The sequence below is a fragment of the Dipodomys spectabilis genome, unplaced genomic scaffold, assembly GCF_019054845.1.
Source record: "Dipodomys spectabilis isolate Male_0828 unplaced genomic scaffold, ASM1905484v1 ptg000019l, whole genome shotgun sequence".
In the NCBI taxonomy this organism is placed as follows: Eukaryota; Metazoa; Chordata; class Mammalia; order Rodentia; family Heteromyidae; genus Dipodomys; species Dipodomys spectabilis.
In genome coordinates this window covers 14,629,975-14,642,321 of record NW_024870696.1, presented here as the reverse complement: position 1 = coordinate 14,642,321, position 12,347 = coordinate 14,629,975, and the positions used below count along the sequence as shown (strand labels likewise).

The 12,347-nt window shown below is 38.2% G+C and overlaps 1 protein-coding gene across 4 annotated transcripts in view; it reads left to right on the top strand.

Moving 5' to 3' along the window:
* The window catches only part of Cep350 (centrosomal protein 350), a 138,951-nt gene that overhangs the window by 42,512 nt on the left and 84,092 nt on the right, over window positions 1-12,347 (top strand). For all 4 annotated transcript variants that reach the window (XM_042674539.1, XM_042674538.1, XM_042674537.1 and 1 more), the window contains 3 exons: window positions 2,136-2,794; window positions 3,552-3,673; window positions 9,127-10,202. In XM_042674539.1, the coding sequence (XP_042530473.1) occupies window positions 2,136-2,794; window positions 3,552-3,673; window positions 9,127-10,202 (1,857 nt within the window). The remainder of the gene's footprint in view (window positions 1-2,135; window positions 2,795-3,551; window positions 3,674-9,126; window positions 10,203-12,347) is intronic.

Sequence of the window (12,347 nt, the reverse complement as noted above, 5' to 3'; positions counted from 1 at the left end):
CTGAGTTTGTGGAACTTTCCTGAACTTGTTACTTTACTCAGAAAGAAATTCCAGACTTAACGAGTTCAGTATGTAGGCCAAAGAGCAGGGAAGAAAAGCTGGGTACACACCTTGTAAGGCTCTTTCCTTAATCTCCTCTACTCCATTCACTCTCAACCAACCTCAACTCAAAGGCTGCACCATCTTTAAGTTATACCTCATTTGCATATGAGCCTTTCCTTTGGTCTCTAGAGGCTCTTACAATGACCTTTGCCAAGTTCAATCAAGAGTAACCATACCCTTCACTTGCAAGTCACCCTCTAGTGACCACTACAGTTCATGGCACAGCATGAACTGTCGTATTGGTAGCTTTTGTGCTCATAAAGAGCTGGTGAGAGGCTTTGTGTTCCCCACCTCGTGTCCCATCTTGGTCATTACTTTATTCTTTTTGTAGTACCTTGAGTGCTGCTATTTGACTAACTTATTTTTTTTTCATTAATACTAACTTTTTCTTTTTTTCCCTGGTATCAAGGCATGAACTGTGATCTTTTTCAGCTTACTTGCTCATGGCTGGCACACTAGCATTTGGTCCACACCTCCAACCTGCTTTTTTTGCTGGTTAATTCAAGATGGATTCTCACTGACTTTTCTGCTCCAGTTGGCTTCAAACTTAGATCTTTCATATCTAAGATTACAATCCATGAATGACCCCATGGATAAGCCATCCATTTCTAGCACATTAATGCTAGTTTGAGAAATGAACTATTAATACCTATAGGCCAGTTTTTCTTTCTGGGGAAAGGGTTGATCCTGGGGTGTGAACTCAGGGCCTTCATTTGATCAGTTTACTTGCTCTGGTGGCACTCTGCCACTTAAGCCATGCTTCCAACCCTGTTTTTTATTGGTTATTTTGGACATAGGAGAATTATCTTCTTTTTCTGCCTAAACTAGCTTTGAACTGTAAGCTTTCTGGCTTCAGTAGGCATGGGCCACCAAACACTTGTCCAGCTTTTCTTTTGAGAAGCAAAATTTGCCTTAGCTAATTGTGTTTCTGGAATAGATTCAGTAAGTAATGCAGTCATAATTGCAATAATGTACTTTATATTTCTTCCTCTTCATGTTTTTCCATCTTTTTTCAAATAAGCTAACTCATATGCATTATAAATTAAGCCATGTCAACAAATATTGAGATGATAAAGTGATTGCTTTTATATATGCTGTTTATTATTTATTTATGTATTTAGTGATACTGGGATTTGAACTCAGAGCCTTGTGCTTGCTAACTAAGCAGGTCCTATACTGATTAGTTATAGCTCTAGCCCCTTTTTGGACTGTCTTAATTTTGAGATTGCAAAAAAGATCTCACTTCATACCTGGGTAATGCCTGGACTGTGTTTTACAGATATTATTAAAATATAAATGTGGGCTGGTCACTGGTGGCTCACACCTGTAATCTTAGCATCAGGAGACTGAGATCTAAGGATTGTAGGTTCAAGCCAGCCCAGGCAGTAACGTCTGAGAAAGACTCTTCAGTTACCTAGCAAAAAGCTGAAAGTGGAGCTGTGGTTCAAGTGATAGAGAGCCAGCTTCAGAAAAGCTAAGGGACAACATCCATGCCCTGAGTTCATGGCCCAGTAACAGCAACACAAAAAAATAACAACTTTTTTTTAATATGTTTTGGTTCTAACTAATATGCCTTTGCTTAAAAATTACTGATTTCTAAGCAACATTTTTTTTAAAAAGGGAAATATGCATGTGAGATAGAAATAATAATGTTAAATATTCATATTAACCATAAGGAACATTAAAAGAAATCCAAGGAAATAAGGCTTTTTCAAAGTACTGAAATTCTTTTACTGCTAAAAAAGGGAATTTTCCTTCCTTTTATAGCATTCTTTAGACTAGGATATGTAAATTTGGGTTTAAGATCAATTTAATTTTCTTTCTTTTACGTATTACATGCTTTTACTACAATTTAATTTTCTTTCTTAATTTTCCCTTACTTCATTTTTATACTTTATATGCTTTTGTTATAAAACATCTGATCAAAAGAAAGAAATTCTTCCTTTGGTATTTGCTAGGTTTTTTATTATTAAAATAAATCTTAAGAGTGAATATAGAATTTTCATGTGTCACCAACAATTCATACATTCCAGGGGCTCATATTGGAAGAGCAGAATCCGATCCTAGGTTGGATGTTTCACATAGACATCTTCCTCGCAGCTCAGAACGTTCAAGAAGTAGAACTCGCTCTGAAAATAATATAAAGAAATCTGCGCCGTCTCTTCTAGACAATAAGCAAGAGGATAATGTTGCCTTAAACAAGGACTTTTTACCTGTTGAAATTCGTGGAATTCTTGATGACCTGCAGCTGGATTCCACAGCTCAGACTGTGAGGCAAGAGACTGGAGAGATACAGAATCCAAAGTTATCCGCATCTGTACCAGCTTCTCGGAGTCATAGCCTAGTGAAAAGAAAACCTGACAAAATAACAGCTAATGAAGATCCCCCTGTCATTTCCAAAAAGCGCCACTATGACACAGATGAAGTACGACAATACATTGTTAGACAACAGGAGGAAAGGAAAAGGAAACAAAATGAAGAGAAGAAGGCTCAAAAGGAGGCTACTGAACAGAAAAACAAACGATTACAAGAGCTCTACCGGAAACAGAAAGAAGCCTTTACTAAAGCAAAAAATGTGCCTCCATCTGATCCATCAACAGCTAGGCGACTTCAGGAAACGTACTCCAAACTGCTAATAGAAAAGACTTTGCTGGAAGAGCCAGCCCATCAACATGTTACACAGGAAGCACAGGTAATAGTAGCAGAAACACGAAGGTCAGAAAAAAGTTATTTCCTATACAATGTTATTTAAAAATTACCCACCATCCTATTATTCAGGTAAATGCTCACATAATATTTTTAACAGTCATGGTCTTTTATGAAATTTATTACATATGAAGAAAAATTTGGACAATATGATGGGAAAAAAAGAGATGAAGAATAGCATTGATTGCTACTGATGTTCTTTGTCATTGCTATTATATTCCTGCTTAGTTGTCATTATAGTACTGAGTAAATACTTAGCCTATAATATGTAAGCTAGATTACGTTAATGAAATATTTAGTTTGGTATATTTTTCAAAATTAGAAAACATTTTCGTTTGATGTGCTAATGTTTTTAGAATAACTGAATATGCATTGAGGTATTGCACACTGTTGTAAAGGCTTTGTTTAATATGATTAAGCTTTAGTAAATCATAACCCTGCAAAGGTTAGGTAAACTACATTTTTTACTTATTTTGAAAAAACAGGGTAAAAAGGATATTACTTCATCCTAATTATGCAGTTAGGATTAGATGTCCTGCTTGGATTTTAGATGATGTTTGCTGTTAATTATAATAGTTGTTTTTAAGACAAACTGAATTTGATTGTTTTATTATGTGGAAAAATCCTCTGGTTTATCGATTCATTAAAGTTAAGATCATTCTGATAGTTATACTGAAATGACTTATGAGTTCCTTATGTGCTACTTGAAGAGATCTTCGTGATGAGATGGCTTTTTCTTCTAGGCAAGACCAGGGTATCAGCCATCTGGGGAATCTGATAAAGAAAACAAAGTACAGGAGCGTCCCCCAAGTGCATCTTCCAGTAGTGACATGTCTCTGTCAGAACCACCACAGCCTCTTGCAAGGTAAAAAAGAGAATGAAAGATAATTAAGATTCTATCATTTAATTAAATTTATTGTAGTCTTATGTTAATTTACCCTATGCCTTACTTAGGTTTTCAAATGTTAGCTGTGATTGATTGATTGATTGTGCTGGTGATTGAATTTAGGACCTTGCATATGCTAGACAAATGCTTTTCCAAACTGTATCCTCAGCCCTTTAAGTTACGTTCCTCGTATAATTAAGTTTCCTCTACTATTATATTTCTCACTAGTTGTCATGTAATATAAACTAGAATACATTACTGAAAAACTTAATTTTATGTATTTATCAGAAGTAAAAAATATTCTATTTTGGTGTGTTTTAAGAATAAGAACTGAATGTATACCAGGTATTACACACAATTTTAAAAGCTTCAGTGCAGGGTATAATCCATTGTCAGTGTCAGTTCCTTCTTTAGTTGGAAACACTGTTGTCTTCACTGAACCAAACACATAATGAAATTTTGTTAGGTGGATATATCACAGCATAAAGTTGCATGGTTACACATTATACTTTGAAGAGGAAGATTTTGAAACTCTTAAGAATGCACAAATAGAAATCAAATCATTTTACAGTTTGTGGTTAATGCACACCATCCTCTTTTCTCTCACCCAGAAAATAAGATTGATAATATAGCTAATATTTATTGAACATTTCTTAGGTTTCAAGTATTTTGGGCTAGGGCTCAAACTCAGAGCCTCATGGATGGTAGCCATTTAAGAGATCTACCACTGAGTCAGATATTTAGTACAGACATAATTGTCTTTTCTGTTTCATAGAAGAGATGACTGAGACTTAGAATTAAATGTGTCTTCTCAAAGTCAAAACATTAGTGGTGGAGATAGTTTTGAACTTGGGCAGTATGACTCCAAAAGCTAATGCTTTAGCTAATGCTAAAGGTATGCATTTCATTCTAATAAGTAAAATGTTTCAAATGATTTGTTTACTGTTACAAATAAATTTGTAAATTTCAATCAAACACAAACTTTTATAAGTTGTAAATACTTTCTGGGTAGGGAATTCTCTTCATTTCACTATTGCTGTCAACCTACCTTATTGGATTCATGTCTCTAATTTTTACCTTTCTCTGAGATGTTTTATAATTCTAAACAAGTTACCCAGTATTAGAAGCACTCCAAACAGAAATCTTTTGTCAGATTCTAGTACCTGTTTCTCCCAACTTTCCCTCCTTCCTTTTAAATTTGTTGGTGTGTGTGTGTGTGTGTATGCACTGGCCCTGGGGCTTGAACTCAGGGCCTAGGGATTGTTCTTGAGATTTTTTGCTCAAGGCTAGTACTCTGTCCCTTAGCCTCTTAGTCACCCCACTTCCGGCTGTTTTTTGGTGCATAATTGGAGTTAAGAGTCTCACAAACTTTCCTGCCCTGGCTGGCTTCAAATTGCAATCCTCAGATCTCAATCTCCTGGGTAGCTAGGATTATAGGCATGAGCCACTGGTATCCAGCTTTAAAAAACAAAACCCCCAAAAACCAAACCTGACACATAAAAATTGAACATACAATTTAGAAGGTATTGTGTGTCATGTTTTAATATGTATATACATTGTGTCTCCTTCCTCTTACTATCAATCCTTTGACCTATGGTACCTACTTGTTGCTTTCATTTTCTTACTTCATTTTTCCTGTTTACATCATTCTAAGAATCATTTTATTTTTTGGATTTGAACTCAGGATCTTACGCTTGCTATATACTTATGTGCTCTACCACTATGCCATGCCTCTAGCCCTTTTTCTATTGGTTGTTGTTTGATACTGTCTCATTTTCTGCCTACATAGCCACAGATGCTATTCATCATAGTTGGGATGATACTCATCATGTCTTACCTTCTTTCTGCTAAGATGGAGTCTCATAGACTTTTTTGTCTGACCTCGTCTTGAACTATGATCCTTTCATTTTTAGCCTCCTAAGTAGCTAGGATTATTGATGTTTACCACCATTTTATTTTATTCTTAGAATATTGCATTTCTTTTCCAAGCTTTTATTTTTGTGTGGGTGAGAGGTGAGGTTGTGCCTAGCTGGGGCTTGAACTCAGGGACTGGGTGCTGTCTCTTAGTTTTTTCACACAAGTTGAAAATATTATGCCACTTGGGCCACAGTTCCACTTTGGACTTTTTGCTGGTTAATTGGAGATAAGAGTCTGGACTGACTTTTAGTCATGATTCTTCAATTCTCAGCTTCATGAGTAGCTACGATTATACATTTGTACCACTGGTACTGAGCTACTTTTCCATACTTTTCAATGCCCTATAATTTTATTACCTACCTGGAAAACTCCACACTATATATTTGACCTTGAACACTTTGAGATTCAACTAAAAAGTCACTTTGCTAGGCCAGCCATCTACATCGTATTGAACTTCATATATCTTTGCTTTAAAAGTCGTATAATCTTGTACTTCAGTTGTTTATTAATTTGTCAGCCTTGCTAGATCTTAAAACCATCAGGAAAAGTTTGAATCTTAACTGGACTAAGTGTTTTATTTTTATTTCCCCTGTTTTTCTGTCAACATAGCACTTGCATAAAATTGCCTCTCTTAAATATTTGAATTTAAAACACTTTTGGTATCTTTTCTTTCTTCTTTTTTTGACCTCAGAGACTTTTGCTTGCTAGCATGCATACTACTACTTTTCTTTTTTTCTTCTTTTTTTTTTATTTTTGGGTCCAGTTGTGGGGCCTGAACTCTGGGCCTGGGCGCTGTCCCTCAGCTCTTCAGCTCAAGGCTAGCGCTCTACCACTTGAGCCACAGCGCCACTTCTGGCTTTTTTCTTATGTGGTGCTGAGGAATCGAACCCAGGGCCTCAGGCATGTAAGGCAAGTGCTGTACACACACTGAGCCACCTTCCCAGCCCCTGCATACTACTACTTGAGCCAACTTCCAGAACTTTTTAAAAATTTTTCTCACTAGGGTTATACATATGTGCCTTGGCTAGCCTTCATTAATATCTCAGGATGCTATAATTTCCTTTGTATTCCTATTACTAGTAGCTTAGCTTAGACCCTAATGTCTTTCATTTTTAACAGCCTGTATTCTGTGACATATAATCTATATTCTAGTTTTCTTTGTTTTTCCTTTTTGGTCCCTCATGGGCTTGAACTCTGGGCCTGGGCGCTGTCCCTGAGCTCTTCAGCTCAAGGCAAGTGCTCTGCCACCTAAGCCACAGCGCCACTTCTGGTTTTCTGGTGGTTAATTGGAGGTAGGAGTTTCACGAACTTTCCTGCAGGGCTGCCTTTGAACCACGATCCTCAGATCTCAGTCTCCTGAATAGCTAGGATTACAGGTGTGAGCCACCAGCACCCAGCTTCTAGTTTTCTTTTAGTTGTTTCTTTTTTTTTTTTTTGTAGCCCTTCAGTATGAAAGAATGCTATAACTAAACTGTCAACCAAATCTTGTTTGACATACTTACCTGTTTCTTTATCACTTTGGTTACTCTCTTCCAGGTGGTACTTAACATTTTAGTTTAGTCTGAATTTTCAGCCTTTATAAATGATTTTGAATCAAATTTGGTCTTTTTTTTTTTTTTTTTTGTGGCAGCTATGGCTCCCAGTTTTCTGTCACCTGCAGATTTGATGTGTATCTTCATGTCATCAACTAAAAATAGTGCATAAGACCAAGTACAAAACTTGATGTTATTCTTTTTTTTGTTGGTCATGTGGCTTGAACTCTGAGCTTGGGCGCTGTCCCTCAGCTCTTCAGCTCAAGGTGGGCGCTCTACTGCTTGAGCCACAGTGCCACTTCCGGTTTTCTGGTGGTTTATTGGAGATAAGAGTCTCACGGACTTTCCTTGTCTGGGCTGGTTTTGAACCATGATCCTCAGATCTCAGCCTCTTCAGCAGCTAGGATTACAAGCATGAGCCGCTGGTGCTGGGCTTGATATTATTCTTTTAATAGTTAATATCTTTTTTTTTTTTTTTGGGTCCGGTTGTGGGGCCTGAACTCTGGGCCTGGGCACTGTCCCTCAGCTCTTCAGCTCAAGGCTAGTGCTCTACCACTTGAGCGACAGCACCACTTCCGGCTTTTTTGTTTTTGCTTATGTGGTGCTGAGGAATCGAACCCAGGGCCTCAGGCATGCAAGGCAAGCACTCTACCACTGAGCCACCTTTCCAGCCCCAATAGTTAATATCTTGGTTGATAAAAAGCACTGTGTTTGCCAGGCGCCGGTGGCTCATGCCTGTAATCCTAGCTACTCAAGAGGTTGAGATCTTAGAATCACAGTTCAAAGCCATTCTGGGCAGGAAACTCCGTGAGACTCTTTATCTCCAATAAATCACTAGAAAACCAGAAGTGGCACTGTGGCTCACACAATAGAGCGCTGGCCTTGAGCTGAAGAGTGTAGGGACAGTACCCAAGCCCAGAGTTCAAGCCTCATGACTGACCAAAATACAAACAAACAAAAAAAGCAGTGTGCTGGAAGTGGAGCTGTGGCTTAAGTGATAGAGCACTAACCTTGAGCAAAAGGAGCTCAGAGATAGCTCCCAGACCCAGAGTTTAAGGAAAAGCAAAAACAAAAATAACCTATAGGGCTGGGAATGTAACTTAGTGGTAGAGTGTTAGCCTAGCATACATGAAGCCCTAGGTTCGATTCCTCAGTACCACATAAACAGAAAAATCCGGAAGTGGCATTGTGGCTCAAATGGTAGAGTGTTAGCCTTGAGCAAAAGAAGCTCAGGGACAGCGCTAGGACTGGTTTAAAAAAAAAAAAAAAAAAGCAGTTTGCTAAGCCATATTATGATGCGATTCTGCCTGCCACATTCCACCTCCCCTCTCTGGTCCAGGAGTTTGAACTCTGGGCCTAGCTGCTGTCCCTGAGCCTCTTTGAAAGGCTAGCATTCTACCACTTGAGCCAAGTTCTGATTCTGGCTTTTTTGAGTAGTTTATTGAGATAAACTGGCTGGCTTTGAACTGTGATCCTGAGATCTCAGCCTCCTGAGGATCTAGGATTACAGATGTGTGCCGCCAGTGGCCGCTGTAATCTTACTTTTGTTCAAACAAAACTACCCAAAGCATAACATAGATACAGATATAGACTCAGACAGACAGACAGATAGATAGATAGAGATAGATGGATGGTTAGGAAGGGTATAAATATAAGCAAACATATTAATGGCTCATTTTCATTGTTTAGCTATGAATAATTTTACACTTTTAAGAGACTTGTGCTTGTTAGACAGCAAACAGTCTTTACCACTTGAGCTATAATTACCCTAGTCCATTTGTTTCAAGTATATATGCATTACTTTGAGGTGTTAGAGGGAAATAAAATTAATAAAATAATGATGATTTGGGCTTGGGATGTCTTGCAGTGGTAGAGTGCTTGACTAAGCCCCTGGACTTGTTCCCCCCCTCAGCAAGAACAGAGGAAAAAAAAATGCTTTATGAGTTGCTGTGTTAAATAACAAATTGTAACTTCCATTTACAGAAGAGACTTGGTGGACCCTACATGGATGCAGCCTGACAGATTGAGCCCACAAATTCACAGTTCCCAACCACAGCCTCTTGTTGGAACAGCTGGAAATTTACTCTCCCATCTCTTGAATTTAGAACATGTAGGAATTTTGCACAAGGATTTTGAATCTATTTTACCAGCCAAGAAGAGTCATAATATGGCTTCAGGACCATTAAGTTTTACACCTCAACCGTTTCTGACCTCACCAGCTGTAAATCCAGATGCCTTGTTAAAACCTAGTGCCAGTCAATATAAGAGTAAACTGGATCGTATTGAAGCCTTGAAGGCAACAGCTGCTTCTTTGTCTAGCAGGATTGAAAGTGAAGCCAAAAAATTAGCTGGAGCCAACATTAACTATGGATCAGTTTGGAACGCTGAGTTTGATGTACAGCAAGCACCTCAAGAAGATGGACCTTGGACCAAAGCTTTAAGTCCACCTGTGAAAGAAGATACAGAAGATGTTTTCTCGGCCCGAATTCAAAAGATGTTAGGAACCTGTGTATCTCATGCAACTTTTGATGATGATCTTCCTGGTGTAGGCAACCTTAGTGAATTTAAAAAGCTTCCTGAGATGATAAGACCTCAGAGTGCCATATCAAGCTTCAGAATGAGATCCCCTGGTCCCAAACCAGGAGGGCTGCTGGCACAGTTGTGTAAGAGACAGACTGACTCTTCTGGCTCTGATGTACAAGCTGGTTCTCAAGAAAAAGCCAAAAGATCTATTGGCTCCAGCACAGACTCAGTTAGTGAAGGGCCTCTTCTTAGTGAAGGGAGTCTCTCTGAAGAAGAAGGTGGCCAGGATAGACAGCCTCTTTTGAAGGTAGCAGAAATCTTAAAAGAGAAAGAATTTTGTGCTGGAGAAAAAAATCCTTATGAGCCCATCAAAGAGTTTCAGAAGGAAGCTGAGAAATTTTTGCCACTTTTTGGGCATCTGGGTGAGATGCATAGCAAAGGACCATGGGAAGAATTGGCAAAGGGAAGCCCACATAGTGTCATTAATATTTTTACCAAATCATATCAGCTATATGGAAAAGGAGAGAAAAGTAAAGGTGGGTACTATCTGGATGTTATCTTAAGATTAATTATTTATTTTTATAATTTCTATACAAAATTTGTACTAAGCCCACAACATTTTTCATTTTCATTACTTGAATATTGGAGAGTATCTGCAAGATTATTTAACTATAGCATTAATAGTTGAATCTTAAAATTTTTATTTTGTAGTTTTTGTTGTCATAAAATAGGTAGTTACAGAAATTTTGATATAGTTTAGAGAAATTCATACGTGTTGTATTGAGTATTGGATATATATCAAGCCTATATTAGTTTTTCTGTGGCCATACTTATATATTTAGACAAGTTAAATATGTTTGTTTTTGTGTGTGTATTATTATTTATATTAAAGATTGGACGCTGTCCCTTAGCTTTTTGGCTCAAGGCTGGTGCTCTACAACTTGAGTCACAGCTCTACTTCCATCCATTCTGGTTAATTGGAGATAAGAGTCTCACAGACTTTTCTCTCTGGGCTGGCTTCAAATTGCAATCCTCAGATTTCAGCCTCCTGAGTAGCTAGTATTATAGGTGTGAGCCACTGGTACCTGGCTCAGGTATGTTTCTAAACCAGTGATTTGTGACTACTGATAATATAGTGGTTAAGAATTGAAAAGGGCAATTACATAGAAATTACAGAAATATTATTTGCTAAAACAAATTTTAGGCTTTGAAGAACAATGTAGCTATATGTATATTTTTTGAGGCTTAAGATACATATGTATGTATGTGTATATGTGTATAGTTCTGGGGGTTGGACCCTGGGCCTTGTAAATCCTTGTACATCCTTGGCAGGTTCTCTACCATTGAGCTATGTTTTCATCTTCTCTAAGACTAGCTTCTAAATTTGTCTTTTTATTATGTAGTTCTGCATCCCAACTTCCCTCTTTGGTGAAGGTTTAGTTCCTTTTAAGTCTCTTTCTCTTTTTTTTTTTTTTTAATTTTTATTTTTGTCAGTCATGGGGCTTGAACTGTGGCCCTGGATGCTGTCCCTGAGCTCTTCAGAAAGCTCAAAACGAGCACTCTACCACTTTAGCCACAGTGCCACTTCTGGTTTTCTGGTGGTAATTGGAAATAAGAATCTCATGGATTTTCCTGCCCAGGCTGGCTTTGAACCATGATCCTCAGCTCTCAGCCTCCTGACTAGCTAGGATTACAAGCATGAGCCACCCGCCTGGCTCTTTCTATTTTATTTTGGTGGATTCTACCCAGCTTATACTACCACAGCTTTAGAACTTATTGGAAGTTTTTACTCTAAAGAGTAAGCAAATTATGACAAATGGATCTCTCATTTGTATCTCTTAGGCTCAACTGGCTGTTACATTGCTATTTCCTAGGATTTATGTTTATATTTAACTACTTCTTTATGATCTTGTATAATCTTTTATATAATGTTGCTCTCTCTCTCTCTTTTTTTTTTTTGTCAGTCATGGAGCTTGAACTCTGGGCTTGGGTGCTGTCCCTGTGCTCTTTAGCTCAAGGCGAACGCTCTACCACTTGAGCCACAGTGCCACTTCTGATTTTCTAGTGGTTTATTGGAGATAAAAGTCTCATGGAGTTTTCTGCCCTGGCTGGCTTTGAACCATGATCCTCAGATCTCAGCCTCCTGAGTAGCTAGGATTACAGGTGTGAGCCACCAGTGCCTGGCCTGTTTTTTTTTTGTTGTTGTTGTTGTTTTTTTGAGACTTAGTCTCACAGACATTTCTGTCTGAGCTAGCCTTGAACTATAATCCTCAGTTCCTAGACTCCTGAGTAGATAAGGATAATAGGCATGAACCACCAGCACTCAGCTCGATTTTTTTTTTTTTTTGATCAGTCGTGGGGCTTGAACTCTGGGCCCGGACACTTTCCCGGAGCTCTTCAGCTCAAGGCAAGCGCTCTACCACTTGAACCACAGTGCCACTTCCGGTTTTTTGAATGGTTTATTGGAGATAAGAGTCTCTCGGACTTTCCTTTAGGCTGGCTTTGAACCATGACCTCACATCTCAACCTTCTGAGTAGCTAGGATTACAAGCATGAGCCCCTGATGCCCGGCTATTTTTTTTTATAGTTATACTGAAATGTTGAGATATGAAATACTATGTTATATAGGATGTTTCAAAATAATCTGAGACATGGATGTGAGGAATAGGAGTTTTAATGAT